Source organism: Myotis myotis, unplaced genomic scaffold (assembly GCF_014108235.1).
Source record: "Myotis myotis isolate mMyoMyo1 unplaced genomic scaffold, mMyoMyo1.p scaffold_m19_p_17, whole genome shotgun sequence".
Taxonomy (NCBI): Eukaryota; Metazoa; Chordata; class Mammalia; order Chiroptera; family Vespertilionidae; genus Myotis; species Myotis myotis.
In genome coordinates this window covers 38,551,229-38,570,139 of record NW_023416321.1, presented here as the reverse complement: position 1 = coordinate 38,570,139, position 18,911 = coordinate 38,551,229, and the positions used below count along the sequence as shown (strand labels likewise).

At 40.9% G+C, this 18,911-nt stretch overlaps 1 protein-coding gene and 1 pseudogene across 13 annotated transcripts in view; both read right to left on the bottom strand.

The window, feature by feature from the left end:
• ANKFY1 (ankyrin repeat and FYVE domain containing 1) overlaps window positions 1-18,911 on the bottom strand; it is a 69,399-nt gene that overhangs the window by 29,716 nt on the left and 20,772 nt on the right. For 11 of the 13 annotated variants that reach the window (XR_004972952.1, XR_004972953.1, XM_036341264.1 and 8 more), the window contains 4 exons: window positions 14,847-14,982; window positions 10,283-10,406; window positions 8,530-8,679; window positions 7,116-7,281 (listed from right to left, as the gene is read on the bottom strand). Coding sequence is in view for 11 of the 13 variants with exons in the window: in XM_036341264.1 (XP_036197157.1) it covers window positions 7,116-7,281; window positions 8,530-8,679; window positions 10,283-10,406; window positions 14,847-14,982 (576 nt within the window). In the remaining 2 variants the exon portion in view is untranslated. Of the gene's footprint in view, window positions 1-7,115; window positions 7,282-8,529; window positions 8,680-10,203; window positions 10,407-14,754; window positions 14,983-18,911 lie in introns of those variants that run through there. The other 2 variants (XM_036341274.1, XM_036341275.1) reach the window with 2 other exon arrangements.
• On the bottom strand, window positions 762-1,767 carry LOC118672001 (annotated as a pseudogene).

Sequence of the window (18,911 nt, the reverse complement as noted above, 5' to 3'; positions counted from 1 at the left end):
CAATTTAATATTAAAAATACTGTGGAAAACCAGTTAGACTATCTTGTCAAGTTAACTTGGAAGGTGGTAGGAATTAAGCAATTAAGTTCGTTACAAAATTAAAGTTCAATCTTCCTTAGATTGAATTCCATTTATAATTCAAAACATGCATAAATCACTACACATAAAATTAATGTTTCTTAATGAAAATAAGACAAGAATGGCAATGCATCATAAGATAATAAACTATTAACAGAGAAACCATCCTATATAATAAAGAGGTAATATGCAAATTGACCATCACACCCTCACAAGATGGCTGCCTATGACCAGGCTGGCAGGGGGGTTAGTGAGGAACAACCAAATGACTGAACAGAAGGCTGTGTGGGGCGACCAGGCCAGTGGGGGCCTGTGAGAGGCAACCAGGCCAGTGGGGGGGGAGGCAGTTGGGGGCGACCAGGCTGGTGGGGGTGGGAGGGGGGAGTTAGGGGTGACCAGACCAGCAGAGGGGGGCAGTTGGGGGCAACCAGGCTGGCAGGGGGGGGCAGTAAGGGGTGACCAGGCCGGCAGGGGGGCAGTTGGGGACGACCTGGCCAGCAGCAGGGGGCGGTTATGGGCGACCAGGCCGGCACACAGAGGCAGTGAGGGGTGATCAGGCCGGGGGGCGGGGGGGGGGTGCAGTTAGGGGCAACCAGACAGGCAGCAGGTGAGCGATTAGGAGCAAGTGGTCCAGGATTATGAGAGGGATGTCCGACTAAACCGGCAGTCAGACATCCCCCGAGGGGCCCCGGACTGGAGAGGGTGCAGGCTGGGCTGAAGGAACCCCTCCCTCCCATGCAAGATTTTTGTGCACGGGGCCTCTAGTCCAGTTATAAATGCACAATGCATGCTATGAGACATTCCAGCTGGGTGGAGGCAACTGTTTTTTCAGTGGCCTCCACGCAGCCTGATTAGCTCATAGCTGGGAAGTCTTTCAAATCAAACTCATCCTCCCCTTGACAGTCCAGAGTACATAGCTAAGTCATCCCAAGAGCTCATGGGATTCAGAGGTACTGACTGTAGAGTCTGTCCCCATTTCACCAAGGTTTAGACAGGACTAATTTCTTGCAAATCACATCCCTCTTTAACTGGGAAATCCCAAAACTGCACAGCAACCTCTCAGGTTGACCTGCTGGTCCCATGATTGCTGATTATACTTCTTAACTTTGCTGGAGGTCCTGGGATGAATGCCACGTTGTGAAAGGTGCCTTGGAACTTGTTCAATATACCAATCATAAGCAATGGTTCTCTTTCCATAGTTGATCTGTTTTGTCTTTGCATCTGGACACTTTTATCTGTTTCTAATTCTGTCCATATTATAAATGCACACTCCTCCGAATCACAACTTCCAGATGATGATTTTCTCTTAAAGTCACTAACGAGAGGTTTTCTTTTACATCTTACAATACCATTCCATCTTCTTCAACTATACTTATGCAGTCTAAACATCTAGAATGGGGCTTAGGATTTCAGGAGTGGCAAAGCTCTCAAGTCTGTTATCTATATTCCTGTGCTCATTTCCATCTGAATATATGAGTTTCATCTGCTCTTCAGTGAACATGAAATTTCAAAATCATTTGGTTTTCAACACTCCCAGGTACTTTCCTCCAAGGGACCATCTTGCTGGAGAGGGTGAGCTCTTGTACTGAGGTGGCTAGGCTACCACAGACCCCTCAGATGCTGACAGAGCATCGGCCTGCAGACTAAAGGGTCCCAGGTTCAATTCCGGTCAAGGGCACATACCTCAGTTGGAGGCTCAATCCCTGGCCCTGGTCGGGGCTCATGTGGGAAACAACCCATGAATATGTCTGTCTCTGTGTCTTCCCCTCCCTCCTACTTTCTTTCAAAAATAATGGAAAAGTATTCTCAGGTGAGGATTAACAAGAAAACAAAACTAAACAAAAAGAACAGAACAATGGGAGGGAATAGAAAACACCAAAAACATTGTTTATAAAGTTCCTGTCAATAAGAAAACCTCTAATACAGTGTAAAAAGATTTCCATCAAAACCATTTCAAATAAAAACTGTTTAGTGCCTAAAAGTTTCAGTTACTTCATCACCTCATCTACAACACTGTCTGGTACATGAGATGTTATAATGAATTGAACACATAAAAAAAGTCCTAACAACACAGTTAACATTAAAAAACAATCCAAATACATTTTTTTTCTTTGAATGCAGCTTCCTGATAGAAGTTATATTCAGGGAACAGACAGTAACTTTCATTACTTAATTAATACAAACTATGTCTCATGCTGCTCCCGTTGGTGCAAATCTACAAATAGACGGGAGCATCCTATTTAAGAGACCTGTTGACCGATGCTGGCTGTTAAGAAAAAACAGCACATATATAGATACATATATATTTTAAGAAGGATTCATCTTCTTGCCCAGATGCAGCTAATCAGAGTGATGGCATCCCTCCTGTGGACTCACCTAGACACTGGCGGCCTATTTCATTCTTCACACAAATTGACTGGACTAATTAGTTAATAGAATGATCACGGACTATTTTGTTTACAAATGTGTCCAGAACCAGACTTAAATCTTATATATGAAGGATCTTCACTCTTATTATAAGAAACTTAAAGTAAGGTTAATAGCTCAAGCTGAGGAAGGAAAAGGGAAAAAAGTTCCTACAGGAATTGGAGCTACTAGTTGTGGAACTCAGCACAGGGCCCAGGTAAGAACCATGGGCTGACCCTACCACGTGGTGGTCACTGTGCGAGGTGTGCTGCTAACAATGTCTCTCACGCTCACAACAATCAGAAAGAGAAATGCTTCCCACTTCACAGATGAGAAAAAGGAGACCAGGGTGGTTAAGTGACTTGTCCAAGGCCAGAGTAGTCGATGAGCCAGGATTCAAACTTTGGTACGTCCCATATCCAATGCCAGTGCTGTATCCACCACACTGTGCCACACTCTCCAAAGTTAGCAGCAATCAGATTTATCACACCCACATTGTAATCCACTGGCTTATAAGCAAATGATAAAATTCAGAGTGGAAGAATAAATAATCTGAAAATAAGCATCAGGAATGCATCACCAATTCTTGGCAATTCTTGTAACTAAGCAATCACCAAAATATTTAATAACTCACCAAAGATGTTTTTTCATCATACACAAGAATTTAACTCCCTAAGAGGAAAGAAACATAATTCTGAGATTGTTTTTGTAGTAACATTTCTATTTGTTTCCAAAATAAACATCTCAGTCATTAAACAGTATGGGAAAGAATAATTCCCTATGTGGAAACTTTCCCCACTGAACACACACCCAGCGCTAAGCACCAATGGCTTTGCACAATGCAGAATAGTACTTGGGAAAAATGCATCTGCTCTCGACACTGATATACTCTAAGGATTTCCTTCCCAATGATGAATAAATTTTTCCTCTCCATCAGCCAACAAGCTTAGCCCTCTAACGCATGGCTTAGAAGGATGTTTATATTGTTAAAACCTTTGCCCAAAAAGGATAAAGCCACAGCTACAACAGAACCATATTTGAAGTTACTACATTCCACCGACAAGGAACAACTTGTAAATGGCAAAAGTGCAGCAGAGACGATGATAGTGTAATAATAATACATAATTGAATGGGTAAATATGCATGACTAAGATGTGGGGGAACCAGTTCACTCTGTCTTTGATATCCACATTTAAACAAAACAGTGGCCAAGTACTTTAATCAAGTCATCTATCCCTCTACAAAATGAAAGCTTTGGCATTTTGTTGTTGGTGGAGTGTTGTTGTTTTTAATCCTCACCCTTTAATGTTTTTATTGAAATTAGAGATAGAGGAAAGGAGAGAAACATCGATGTGAAAGAGAAGCATCGATTGATTGCCTCCTTTACGCACCCTGATAAGAGATTAAACCTGAAACCTATAACCCATGGAATCAAACCAATAACCTTTTGGTGTATGGGATGACACTCCAACCAACTAAGTCACCGGGCCAGGGCAAGGCTCTTGCATTTTTGAAAGCTTTCATTCAATACTGGAATGCTACCTGTCAAAAATGACTACTAGAAGAAGAACAAAGTTGGAGATATCACAATACTGAATATCAAACTATACTACAAGACCAGTGTAATCAAAACAGCCTGGTACTAGCATAAGAACAGGCATATAGACCACAACAGAGGGCCCCAAAATCAACCTACACCTTTATGCTCAATTAATATTTGACAAAGGAGACAAGAGCATTCAATGGAGTAAAGACAGTCACTTCAACAAATGGTGCTGGGAAAATTGGACAGAATACATACCAAAAAAATGAAACTTACACCATACACAAGAATAAACTCAAAATTAATAAAAGACTTAAAGGTAAGTTGCAAAACCATAAAAATCCCAGAAGAAAACAGGCAATAAAGTCTCAGTCACTTCTAGCAACAACACTTTTTTACATGTTTTTATTAATTTTTAGAGAGAGAGGAAAAGAGAGGGATGGAGAGATAGAAACATCATTGATTGGCTGCCTTCTGCATGCTCCCTACAGGGATGGGGCCCAAAACCCAAGCATGTGTCCTACCAGGAATTGAACCAGTGACCCTCTTGGTTCATGGGTTGACGCTCAACCACTGAGTCACATCAGCTGGGCTCACAGCAATATTTTTGCCAATATGTCTCCAAGGGCAAGGGAAACTCAGGAAAAGATAAATCAATGGGATTATATCAAGCTAAAAAGCTTCTACACAGCAAAAGAAACCAACAAAATGAAGAGGCAGGCTAGATGGGTCAACGGAGGGAAAAAAGGGGACATATGTACTACTTTCAACAATAAAGATTTATAAAAAAAATGAAAAGAACCCACTGTATGGGAGAACATATTCGTTAATGATACATCTGATAAGGAGTTAATTTCCAAAATTTATAAAGAATTTATACAACTCAACACCAGGAAGCCAAACAATCCAATTAAAAAATGGCAAAGGGCCCTGGCCAGTTTGGCTCAGTGGATAGAGTGTTGGCCTGCGGACTGAAAGGTCCCAGGTTCGATTCCGGTCAAGGGCATGTACCTTGGTTGTGGGCACATCCCCAGTGGGGGGTGTGCAGGAGGCAGCTGATCAATGTTTCTCTCTCATCGATGTTTCTGACTCTCTATCCCTATCCGTTCCTCTCTGTAAAAAGTCAATAAAATATATTTTTTAAAAAAAAATGGCAAAGGAACTAAACAGACATTTCTCCAAAGAGGACATACAGATGGCCAAGGGACATATGAAAAAATGCTCAAGGTCACTAATCATCAGAGAGATGCAAATTAAAACTACAATAAATCAACAAACAACAAGTGCTGGTGAGGATGTGGAGAAAAGGGAACCCTAGTGCATTGCTGGTGGAAATGCAGATTGGTGCAGCCACTGTGGAAAACTGTATGGAGTTTTCTTAAAAATTAAATTGCCTTTTGACTCAACGATCCCACTTCTCGGAATTTATCCTGAGAACTCTGAAACACCAATCAGAAAGAATATATGCACCCCTATGTTCATAATAGCAGTATTTAGCATAGCTAAGATTTGGAAACAGCCCAATTGCTCTTCAACAATGGATAAAAAAAAAACTGTGGTACATTTACACAATGGCATACTATGCAGCAGTAAAGAAGAAGGAACTCTTACCCTTGCAAAGCAAAATAAGCCAGTGAGAGAAAGACAAATACCATATGATCTCACTAATATGTGGAATCTAATGAATTAAATAAACTGACAAACAAAATGGAACCAAAAGCATGGATACATGGAACAGACTGGCAGAAGCCAAAGGGAAGTGGGGAGAGGGGTACCTGGATAAAGAAGTTGAAGGGATTAGCTAAAGAGCATATATACAACTCCCATGACATGGACAATAGTGTGGTGAAGGCCAAAAGAGGGGGGAGTTTGGGGGTAGGTGGAGATAGGCAAAGGGGGAGGTGGGGGAATTCTGCAATAATTATCAACATTAAACATTTTTAATAAAAAAAAAAAGACTACTGCAAAGTTGAATCAGGCAGAATCCATTTGGGACTTAAGAATTAATAAGGCCATGAGAAAAAAAGACAAAAGGTATTTTTTCCCTCGAAAAGCAAATTCATTAAAATTAAAATGTTTTGACCTTAATTCTATCACTTCTATATTCTCCCACTATTAATGACTATGTACTCAAAATATAGCTACAAAATATAACTTTTTTTTTTTTTAAATATATTTTATTGATTTTTTTACAGAGAGGAAGGGAGAGAGATAGAGAGTTAGAAACATCGATGAGAGAGAAACATCGATCAGCTGCCTCCTGCACATCTCCTACTGGGGATATGCCCGCAACCTAGGTACATGCCCTTGACCGGAATCGAACCCGGGACCTTTCAGTCCGCAGGCCGACGCTCTATCCACTGAGCCAAACTGGTTTCAGCACAAAATATAACTTTTCTAAAACAAAATGAAACTTTATCACTTTGACAGGACAGAAGAGAAGTCTAGTTTGTAAAAGTGACAACTCTGAATCCAAGAATATGTTTAAATATTTGTGGTTTTGGTATTTTCCCTCTTACAGTAACTGATACAAGTTAAGTCTTCCTAGCACAATTCCTGGAGAAAGATATTGAAAAGCAAACAAATCAATTGCTTCCAAGTAAAAGGTACTTCTGAAAACACCATCTCTCTAGCCTTTCTTCCGGGGGCCCTGTTGACACCATGAAGAGCCTAACCAACAAGGCACAGGCAATAGCTCTTTGGTCCTTCCTTGACCCACTCACTGATGACAAATTCTAAATCATGTAGTCCTACGAGTACAGACTCAAAAAAGCCTTTAAGAATCTGTAGAGCCCTAACTTGTTTGGCTCAGTGGATAGAGCATCCGCCTGCAGACTGAAAGGTCCCAGGTTCGATTCTGGTCAAGGGCATGTACCCCGGTTGCGGGCACATCCCCAGCAGCTGATCAATGTTTCTCTCTCATGTTTCTAACTCTCTATCCCTCTCCCTTCCTCTCTATAAAAAAATCAATAAAATCTATTTTTTTTTTAAAAAGAATCTGTAGAACAGGGTCGGAGAATATTCAAAAATTACTTGGATATAAGTAAAATTGCCTGCAAAGAAAAATATAAAATACACTTCTTCCTACCTCTTTGGATTCCTTTATGTAACAAGCTCCAGCCATTCTTGTCTACCATGTCCACATCAGCTCTGTGACTAACCAGCGTGGTGGCGATGCTCTCTAGGCGCCGTGAAAGAGCTAGGTCTAAAGCAAGGTCTCCATTTTGATCCAATTCATTCAGCTTCCCAGGGAGCTGCACAGATAAATTTGTGAATTAGCATCGAGCCAGTAGAGAATGCAATTGATCTTAATCTCTCCCACCTTGACTCTTAAATAGCATCTCTTATGCAAATATCAAAATTTAGCTTATTCCCCAAATTCAACTGAATTCTGTAACTTCTCTCAGGCCTCCTCAGGGCACATACTTTCAGGGAGCACAGAAGCAATGGAGAATCACGGAGCAGATGCAAACACCATGGAAGACAGTACAAGGACTGAGGGGGAATGCAGACAGGGCTAGAGGAACACAAGTGCCAGGCTGAGGTTCAGAGAGCCCAAAGGGAATCCGCTAATGTTTTCATGAACAACTGTGGCTTCACTATTTAATTCCTCCTGGCATTTTTATGTCTCCCTCACACACTGGACACCCAGGATAAAACATACTACACTCCCATCCGTCAAAAGCAATGGCATTTCTCCTACGGCAGTGTGGTGGGCAGAATACTAGCCCCCAGAGATGTCATGTCCTAATCCCCAGAACCTGTCACCTTCCAGGATGAAAGACATTTTGCAGGTGTGATTAAGGTTAAGGACCTTGAAAAGGGAAAGAGCATCCTGGATTATCACATGAGCCCTTAAAAGTGAAAAAGAGAAGCAAAGAGTAGGTCTGAGAAATGTGACACGAGAAGAACTTGATCCACCATCACGGACTACACGGAGGAAGGGGGCCATGCGCTAAGGAAGGCAATTGCCTGTAGAAGCTGAGAATAGCCCTAGGCTTATAGCCAGCAAGAAAATCGGGACATTGGCCCTATAGCCACAAGGCACTGAATTCTGCCAACAACCTAAATGAGCAGGAAATGGACTCGCCCCTACAGCCTCCAGGAAGGAACACGGACTGTTCTGACACCTTGTACTGGACTCCCAAAGTACAAATGATGAGATAATAAATTTGTGTTTTTTAAGTGACCAGTTTTGTGGTAATTTCTTATTACAGCAAAGGAAAACTGAAACAGATTTTCGTATCTAGAAGGTGGGTTCTGCCGTAAAAACTACCTACAAGTATGGGTGTGGCTCTGGAATTGGGCAATGGGCAGCGGCTGGAAGAATTGAGGAGCACGACAGAAAAAGCTCAGATGCCTTAAACAAACTCCTAGGAGAAACACTGCACTAAGGACTGTGCCAGTAAGGGCTCAGAGGGAAGTGAAGAGCATTCTAGAGAAAAACAAGCAGAGTGTAGTTTGGGGAAAAGGAATGGAAATGGAAAAAATAGCTACAGTACCTGTGAATCCATTTCAATAAGATAAAGAAAGACCACATCTTCTCTCTCCACTTTGATAGCTTTATGTAATGGGTACTCAGTCTTGGATTTGATCATTTTGTATAACAACTGAGCACTCATGCTGCTGAAGTCCTCTTTTCGCAAGTCATCCTAAGGATTAAAAAGACAGTGAAAAGCAGAACAGATTCAACATATCAAAACAACTGATACTCACTAAGAAGCCCTTAAAACAGTCTGGCCCTACTTTAAGGAGCTTAACATCGCCCAACTCATTTAATCCTCACAAAAACCCTGTGAGGTAGGTACTGTTATCATTTCCATTTTGCAGATGAAGAAAGAAAAGCATAAGGAGGCTACATGCCCTGCCCGAGTCCACACAGTGATAAATGGCTGAGATGGCATCTGGAGCCACCAGGCCCACCTCCCAAGCCTGTACCAGTCACCACAGCAAGTGCCTGCTGGTGACAGAAAAGCACAACACTGCCGTCAGGCACGGATGCAGCCATGAGGAGCCTCCACAGGACAAGTCCTTCGCCCCACCCCACACAGGTGGCAATTCCCGAATTAATCAGAACTGCCACACATCATTCACTCCACTCAGTCACAACTGATCTCTACTACTGCAGATCTCTAAATTTAAACCTACTTTAGCAGAAAGGTTACCATTCCTGTTTCAATTCTTTAAAACCCAATTCTTTTAGACACTTTGTGTTGTTGTTGTTAATCCTCACCAGGGGATATATTTCCATTGACTTTTTTAGAGACAGTGGAAGGGAGGGGGAAAGACAGAGAGAGAGAAAAATCAATGTGAGAGAGACACACATTGACAGGCTGCCTCTGGCACACACCCCAACCAGGACCAGGACAGGGGTCGAGCCTGCAACTGAGGTACATGCCCTTGACCGGAATCGAACCTGGGACCCTTCAGTCCGCAGACCGACATTTTATCCACTGAGCCAAACTGGTTACGGGTCTTTTAGATACTTTTGCTCACAATGTTGTTGAATACCAAATAATTCACAGAAACTAGGTTATAAAACATAGCATTAGCCATGATTCTTTAAAAATGCTAAACAGACAACATAAAAAGAAATACAAAAACTATTCTTTATGATGAAAGCTACTAAGAAGGGAAAATCTAAATTGAACAGTGCGCTCCACAGGATGGAGAGAGCACAGGAAGCCCAAGGCAATGCCATGCTCTGCAGGCCTGCAGCTCCACGGCAGCTCCTGCTCCAGGGCCCACAGCCTTGACTCCTGTAGACGGAGGGTAAAGGCAGGCGCACCTTTGCTCCAAGCCTATTTCTTGACTTGAGGTACTTGCCCTTAGCTCTGAAATCAGAACTATGAGACTTTGAGAGCCATAAAGATTCTCACAGCCCGGCTGGTGTGGCTCAGTGGCTGAGGACTGACCCAGGAATCAAGAGGAGCGATTCCCAGTCAGGGCACATGCCCGGGTTGCGGGCTCGATCCCTAATAAGGGGTGTGCTGAGGCAGCCAGTAAATGTTCTCTCTCATCAATGTTTCTAACTTCCTATCCCTCTCCCTCTCTCTCTAAAAAGCAATTAAAATGTATTAAAAAAAAAAAAAAAGAATCTCACAGACCATATAATGCCTCTACTTAGCCTCCAACTTTGTGATAAGAAGAAACCAGGTGTCAGAGAGGTAACTTGCCATGAAACCAGCTCTCACGCCCAGGTCTTCTGACTTCCAGTGAGGGTGCTTTGTCCACACCCCTCAACCTCTCACTCACCCAATGACTTGCAATAATTTCCGCGCAGTAGTTCATCAGAGTGCTGGCATTTAGCTCCTCCGCGGTCTGATAGAAGCGAATACAGTTCCTGACATTCACCAGAGACATAACACCCTTCTCACATCTGCAAGAGAATATTAATAATGAACAGTATTATTAGGACAAATATACTCATAAATTAACAAACCAAAGCACTAATCTGTGTACTGGTGGCTATGTCCAATAACACTACAGTGTAAGGGTAAGCGAAGTGGTTATGAATAAATAACAGCTGAGTTACCATATTGTAAAAGTACTAGTATGAAATTATATTGCTCATTCTGGCCAGAATCCAAATAACCTGTAACTACACATTAAGCATAATCTCCCAAATATATGGGACAAAACTGCAGTTCCCACTAGCACATCTCTATTAGGCAATCAATGTGGCTTAGAAATAGCTTCAAATATAATGCTTTATGCCTCCACATATTAACAGACTCTTAAAAGTCCTCCTAAAGGATGAACTATTCGTTTTGTGAATTATAACTCAATAAAGCTGTTTAAAAAACCCACACACAAAAGAATCTATCATTTATAGAAACAAATGAGTGAGTACAAGCCATAGTAAACCAAGACTGTGAAAAGCTGGCTGCAATGGATGTCCCCTAAAGCCTGGTGACAACAACAATGATCACTAAGAGAACAACTACATCAGAGAAGATAGGGCTGTACACAGGCGAGCAGGCCTCTGGTAGCACAAAGCAGGCAAACACCTGGCCTAGAAGATGCAGCGTGGGGGAGACCCAGGCTTCTGCTACCCCACATTTCCTGGAAACCTTAGTGAGCCTCCTCTGAACTGAGTCTGGGGGCAAGGAGGAAGGAGGCTGGTGGCAGGATCCTTCCATCTCCCTTGCCTGTACATTTCTCTCCAAATCAGATTTACCTCCAAGGATAGCAGAGAGGCCTAATAATAGCGTTAGGGGTATTCCCTAACACCCCACCATTGGTTTCTCTGTCCCACAAAAACCCTTTTCTAATCACAAGCACAAAATGAGAACAAAATGAACTGTGAGGTAAGTAAGACCTGAGTTGAGATCCACTGAATTTTAGAGGCCAAATTACTAAGCCCTCTGGTGCCTCATTGCCTTGTCTATAAAACAAAGATAATACTCTATCAGAGGTTAGAGGATCTCTCTGTGTTTTTAAAAATAAAACTGTATAAACTATATACAGAATAAAGTATGCTCATAAGTTTGAGGTCCTTCTCAGGAAGTTGCATGATTTAACAGCTAATATGAATGGGTTTCAGTACTATCATAAATAAGAATAACTGATTGGCTAGCACATCAATTCCTTATTTTAACAGATGAGGTTTAGTTAACAGAAATGGAGAAAGACCCTGGGAGTGAGAGATGGGGGAAGAAAGGAGAGTAGTGAGAAAGATCTGGAAAGAATGAGGAACAAACTTTCAAAACCTCACAAATGAGATCTTAGGCTAGGAGCAAGGATAATCTTGGAGTCATTTCTCCATTTAGCAGTAAATGCAGGTACCTAATTTATTTCAAGACCTATGCTTAAATGCTTTGTTTTTTGTTTTAACTTTTATTTAATAATTTAGAGAGAGGAGGAAGGGAGGGATCGATTTGTTGTTCCATTTATTTATGCAGTCACTGGTTGCCCTTGTATGTGCCCTGACCAGGGATCCAATCCATAATCTTATCGAGTGTGGGGACGACACTAACCAACTGAGATACCTGGCCAGGGCAAATGCTTTGTTTTCAAGTAACACAGCTGCCTTGGTGTATGAAGAAGCATCCCCCCACAGGACACCTCTAAATCAAATTGTTACAATATCTAAATATGGTTGTTATAGTAATGTATAAACAATGTTACATTTTCAAGCCTCCTGTCTGCCTGTCTGAACCACTAGTTTCTGCAAACTTTACCATATCGCAGCTATGCTTAAGGTAGTCAGTCATTCTGACCTCAGCTATGAAATCAGAGCATTCCAGGAGAAAAATCCTCTTTTCAGATATATATATATCTTTACAATGACAAATATCCACAGTCTTGCCATCCTAGTGTCCTAACATCTGGTATAATTTCAGGGAGTACCGACTCACCTTTGCAGAGCACTTTCAAAACATGTTTACAGACAAAGCTTAGAGTCTGAAAATTCGACTCTTCCTTTCTATAGCCAAATGGCATTGCATCAAGAGAGTCAACTATGTTTCATGAAGACAGCTGTTTTGTTAAAACTGGCAGACACTTCATTTTCACTCAACTCTGGGATCCCCAGAGTGCCATTCACTATCTGGATAGGCTATAAATAGTAAATGACATGGTTTCCACAACTGAAGATCATGTAATCTTATTTTAAAATTCAGATTCTCAGCTCACATCTTCTCTTTGAAAAATAGGAAGACAGACTAACTATTCTGAAAGGATTTTGTTGTTAATACGTTCTTAATTTTAGAATACAGAAAGAATATAGATGCACAAAAACAATAAACATGATTTTTTAAATACAAAATCAAGCATTTATCTGTGTCCCATTAACTCGTGTCTAGCTTTTGGTATCAATCCCATGTGTATAAATGAGAGACACAAAAAAATTACTGAAAAAATAAACAACAAATGGCTAACAGTGGTTCAATTATGGATGACTTAGTTTTCTTCCTTGTTTTTGTTTCTTTAATCCTCATCAGAGGATATTTTCCCATTGATTTTGAGAAAGAGAGAGAGAGAGGGAAAGAGAGAAATATCGATGTAATAGAAATACATCGATTGGTTGCCTCCTGCACACACCCCAACCAGGGATGGGGAACCAAAATCGAACTGGGACCCTTCAGTCCACGGGCCAGTGTTCTATCTACTGAGCCAAACCGGCTAGGGCTGGTTTTCTTCTTTATGTCATTCTATATTTTCCAAATACCATACACTGAACATGTTTTTTATAAACAGGAAAATAATTATTATTTTAACTGTTAATTTTTAGCATACACTATTAATTCTTTTTTAGAGTATTTCCCTAAGCTTACCAAAAAACTTCCTTTTCACCAAATTGGCAATAGCATTCCCAAATCACCAAGATCACTATGTTACAAAAATGAGCAACTCCCGCTTCATGTTTAACTGCTCACATGTGTGTCATAGCCCTTTCACTATCTAAAATGTGCAAGTCCTCCAGCTGACAGTAGGGAGCACTCTGGGACAGTTAAAAAAAGCCAACATTTGATTCCACTCTTGGATAGCTACCATTCCAGCTCTTAAAGCCTTGACAGACAACAACTAGATGCCCACATCCAACAATACAAAATTGAGCCAGGTGATGTTGATAGTTATGAGGCCTAATCAGTCAATAAACAACAAGCATGTAATTAAGGAATCCATCACACAGATTACAATTATCTAAACTACTCTAACCCCAGGGCATTTTTATCAAAGCACTTTAATTATAAACAAGTTGACAAAGACAATAGAAAAAACTCAGGAAATCTGAAGGAAAAAATATAAATCACATTCAATCTAATTAAAATCACTCTCATTTCCCTCTCAGATGGTTCAAAAACTCACACAAATAAACAAAAAGCCCTGACAATAACGTTAGTGTTAGTAGCCTAATATGCTTACAAAAACCTTGGGTTTTTTCTTAGTTATTATATTTAGGTCTTCAAGTGCACGGAAGCCCACATCAATCATAAACAATTAGGAGTAACCTGGGTACTAACTCGCATGGGGCATAATGGGCCGTCCCAGGGAAACATCAGCCCCCCAGGGAAAGCAGCAAGCAGTTGTAGGGCAACACAACAACGGTGGAGGTGGAGTGCCTCTCATGGCTGAAACAATCCCTCACCCACTCAGGAGAAAACCCATTACTTCACAAAAAAAGATCACAAAACAATGTAAAAAGACACTCCATCAACCAAGCTAATTACCAAGGGCCACATCTCCAACAGAAACTGAAGGCTTTTGCCTAACATCTGTTGAATGTTTTCCCCCCATTGTTCTGAAAGGCCAACTTGGGAAAGCAACAGAGAAAATGCAGCATAAAAGACAGCAGGAAAACAAAAACAGAAACATAGCAGGCTATCTCCTTGGGAACCTAAGAAGCAGTATCAAATGAGTAAGACCTCAGAAACTTACTGATCTATATTCTCTCGTGTGCTAATTTAGGCATTAATGTGTTTCCAACAAAGAGACTATGACCAAGGACTTCATTCATGTAGGTAGATCAGAAAGTAGAATAAAATGTCAAAGGAAAAAGGTACAGGAGGGAAAGTTGAGGGTTTGAATACTGGATTTTGTTATTCCATACTCAAGTTTATCAATTCACACAAATATGTAATCTCAGATAATAAACCAGGGAAAGAAAAAAGAATACCTTAACGGCATTAGCAAAATTTAGCTTACAAGATAACACAAAACAAGAGAGATAAAATTCTCTCCCCCCTATAGCCTTTAAAAAACACCTTGCAAAAGTTATTTACATTAGCAGGAGAAGCTGTTTTCCCAGAGCTTGCCATAATTAAAGCTCAGCCACCACCATCTGAGGTGCTTGAATATATCTGCTGTGACTTGCCTCTCCCTAAGGAGCTGTAGCTGAAACCGATTAGCTAGTTTCATCAACTCAGTCAGGAACACATCATCTTCTTTGAACTCCAACTCATCCGTATAGATCCAGCGAAGCATTGTCATTGTCACCTCAGGGTTAGCATCTGGTTAAAGAAAGTAAGTAGAGAATCTGAAATCAAAGCACTCATGACACTTAAGCCTTCTTGAGGATCCTTAAAAGTGAGGCTAATAAAGTATATTCTGGTACATCCAACTCAAAGAAATATCACACAGCAAATAAAAATGGTGATTAAGCCCAGCTGGCATGGCTCAGTGGCTGAGCATCGACCTATGAAACAGGAGGTCATGGTTCCATTCCCGGTCAGGGCACATGCCCAGGTTTCTGGTTCAATCCCCAGGGTGGGACATACAAGAGGCAGCTGATGAATGATTCTCTCACATCATTGATGTTTCTATCTCTTTCTCCTTCTCCCTTCCTCTTTGAAATCAAGAAAAATATTTTTTAAAATGGTGATTTAGCATTCTGAACAGCATCTAACTACAGAAAAGTATTAGCGTTGCAAGAGAGGTAGCTGGGGGAAATGAACCTACTAAAGAAGTAAAATTAAAAAACAAAACAAAAATAAACTGGGGGAAGTCCTAGCCGGTTTGGCTCAGTGGATAGAGCATTGGCGTGGACTGAAGGGCACCAGGTTCAATTCTGGTCAAGGTCACATACTTAGGTTACAGGCTTGATTCTGGGGGCCTGGTTGGACACTTGCAGGAGGCAACCAATCCATGTAGCTCTCTCACATCGATGTTTCTCTCTCTGTGTGTCTCCCCATCCCTTCCACTCTCTCTAAAATATCAACGGGAAAATATCCTCGGGTAAGGATTAACAACAAAAAAATGAGGGGAAATATTTTAAACATATGACAAAGAGTTTACATTCTAATAAAAAGATCTTACCAAAAAAATGAAAAGATAGACATCCAATAGAAAAACAGGCAATAGATATAAATAGGTAATTCACAGAGATAAATAAAAATGGCCAATAAATCTTACCAATAACTAAATACTAGTACAAATTTAAATTAGAATATATTTTTGTCTCTCACACTATCAAAGATTCTTAGAAGTTCATAAATTTTACACAGCAACTATATATGTAAATTATTAAGAAAAAACTGAGCAAATACAAAGAAATGTATGTACTAAGATAGTCAACACAGTATTGTTTTTAATAATTAAAAAACTGGAACAAAAATCTTGGAATCCAATAACGGAGAACAAACTAAATAAATTACATCATATTCACACACTGGAAAACATTGCATCAATTAAGATTTAAATCTATATTCAGCATAAGAGGATAGTTACTACATAGGTTAAAAAAGTAGGCTAGCCCTAACCGGTTTGGCTCAGTGGATAGAGCGTCAGCCTGCGGACTGAAAGGTCCCAGGTTCGATTCCAGTCAAGGGCATGTACCTTGGTTGCGGGCACATCCCCAGTAGGGGGTGTGCAGAAGGCAACTGATTGATGTTTCTCTCTCATCAATGTTTCTAACTCTCTATCCCTCTCCCTTCCTCTCTGTAAAAAATCAATAAAATATTAAAAAAAAAAAAGTAGGCTAAAAATACATACATTACATAATACCATTTTTTGTTAGATATATTTGTCTGAGTATATATATTCGTATAAGGGTGTTAAAACTCAAATTCTAGGCCCCACCTCGAGTTTCTGATTCATTAGATCTGGGGTGGGCCTGAGAATAAGAACTTCATACACACATACATAAATACACACACCCCACGCGTATATAGTTTTGTGTCTGTCTCCCAAACAAGCACTAACCAGGTCTGACTCTGTTCAGAATTCCAGAATCAAGGACATTCAGGGTGGTATGGCCTTAGTCAGATTGACCTTTTATCTGTCCCTCTGTCTATTGAGAAATTAGAAGGATTATACACTAAAATATCAACCCTGGTGGAAGTCATAATTAATTTTTCTTATAGTTCCCTTTTTCCTGATTTTTATTTAATGAACATGTATTACTTATTTAATTTTTAAGGTAAAGTCCCTATAGCAACTGGGGAAATGCTTGGGATGAAAATCACAGTATAAAATATCAAAACTTTGATCACGTAAAACCATGGTCTACATCAGTGGTCCTGCGCTCGCAGAATCAGCATCATCTGCGAGCTTGTTAGAAATTCTTATTCTCAGGCTCACCCCAGATCTAATGAATCAGAAAACTCTGGAGGTGGGGCCTAGAATTTGGGTTTTAACAAGTCCTTCATGTGATACTGATGACTAGCTAAGGTCTAAGAAACTATACTCAATTCTTCATTATGTAGGAAAGGCAAAACATGGGCCAGTAACATCTTATTAATTTAATAATTAGGCAACAACTGATTAGCTCTTATTAACCCACTCTCTTCCAAATGTAGTGGGAGATAAAACAGCCAGATATTTTTTTTAAAAGGCATAAAAAAAAAAAAAGTGAAAGAAAATACACCAAAATACTAATAGTGATCATGTTAAGGCTTATTTTTTCCTTTCTCTCCCTTACCTGGCAATGTATTTTTTTCTTTTTTAAAAATATATATTTTTTTATTGATTTCAGAGAGGAAGGCAGAGGGGGAGAGATAGAAACATCACTGTTGAGAGAGAATCATTGATCGGCTGCGTCCTGCACATCCCACACTGAGGATCGAGCCTGCAACTTGGGCATGTGCCGTTTGGGAATCGAACCATGACCCCCTGGTTCATAGGTTAACACTGAACCATAAAACTGGGGTGGCAATGTATTTTTTTTTTAACCTGGTAATGTATTAAGAGAACTTTAAAAATGTTTTGAGAAATAATTAAAGTATGCTCTTGTTTGTGTGTTGAGAGAGCAAATTTTCGTGGATGACCTGTTGCTCTCCCAGAATGCCGGCAGTATTGGAATAACCGCTCATATATGATTCAACCCTGTCTCTGCTGAATTGGCTCAAGTAGTGATAAGCAGCCTAGATCCACTGTTGTCTGGTTTCATATTCTGGCAACCCCGATGAGACTGACAAGTGAGGGACCTGTCTCGGGTACCAGGGATCCCACTTGCTGCCTGGACTGGAGGTTCCTTGGCTGAGGTCTAGGCTCTTTTAATTCTCAGTGCTGCCAGGAATTTTCCTATTTTGAGACCCAGCCACAGCCTCAGCAATCCCCATCGCCTCACCTAACACCTAAGTTGAATCAAGTGTTTTTGTATGGCATGAGAAACATTTACTGCCTCTCATCTGGGCAAGCCTGATCAGCTCTGGGTGGCAAGAGACCTCTATGGTCCTTGCCTGGTCTCCGAGCCCTAGTCTGCCCCACTCTGGGATGAGAGACACACTCTGCTTCAGTGGTTTTTCTTATCCAGGGCATTCTGAGGCTGCCTCCTGCACACCCCATACTGGGGAAGGAGCCCACAACCCGGGCATGTGCCCTGACCAGGAAACAAACCAGCGACCTCTTGGTGCATGGGACAATGCTCAATCCACACTGGAAGGGCAGTACATCCTAATACTTAACAGCAACTTTAACTCAGTGACTATCTAACCACAGATTGTATCATAGTGAATAGAGAATTTCTAGAGTTTAGGAAAGTACAATGTTAATGCCTTTAAAGATGCCCGAACTCCCCTCCTGTATAATAGTAAGCCTGGTTTGATTCCTGCTATAAGGTTTGCTTTCAGGAGTGAGACTCTGCAGAGTCAAGTTTTTTGTGGCTTTATTAAGATAGCTAATAGGCATCTTTACCTTATAAAATTTATCTTTCAAGAAGTGTATCATGGGCGAGGGATCCAAGGAGATGGTGGCATATGTGGACCTGTTCATGTTTAATGTGTTTTGCCCAGCAGTCCTGCTGAACAGCCTGGGTGGGTGTGGGTGTGGTTGCCTAAATCTGGGGCTGCAGTAGCTGAGACTGCCTAAGAAGCCTGTGTGTTATGCGATACTTGGAAGCACCAACTGCATTGCTGGCCAGCAATTTGAGGGAGATTGGAAATCGGTTCTTGTAAACAAGTGTATAAATAGTGTAAAAGCTGTGTTTTAAAGTGGTCGAACT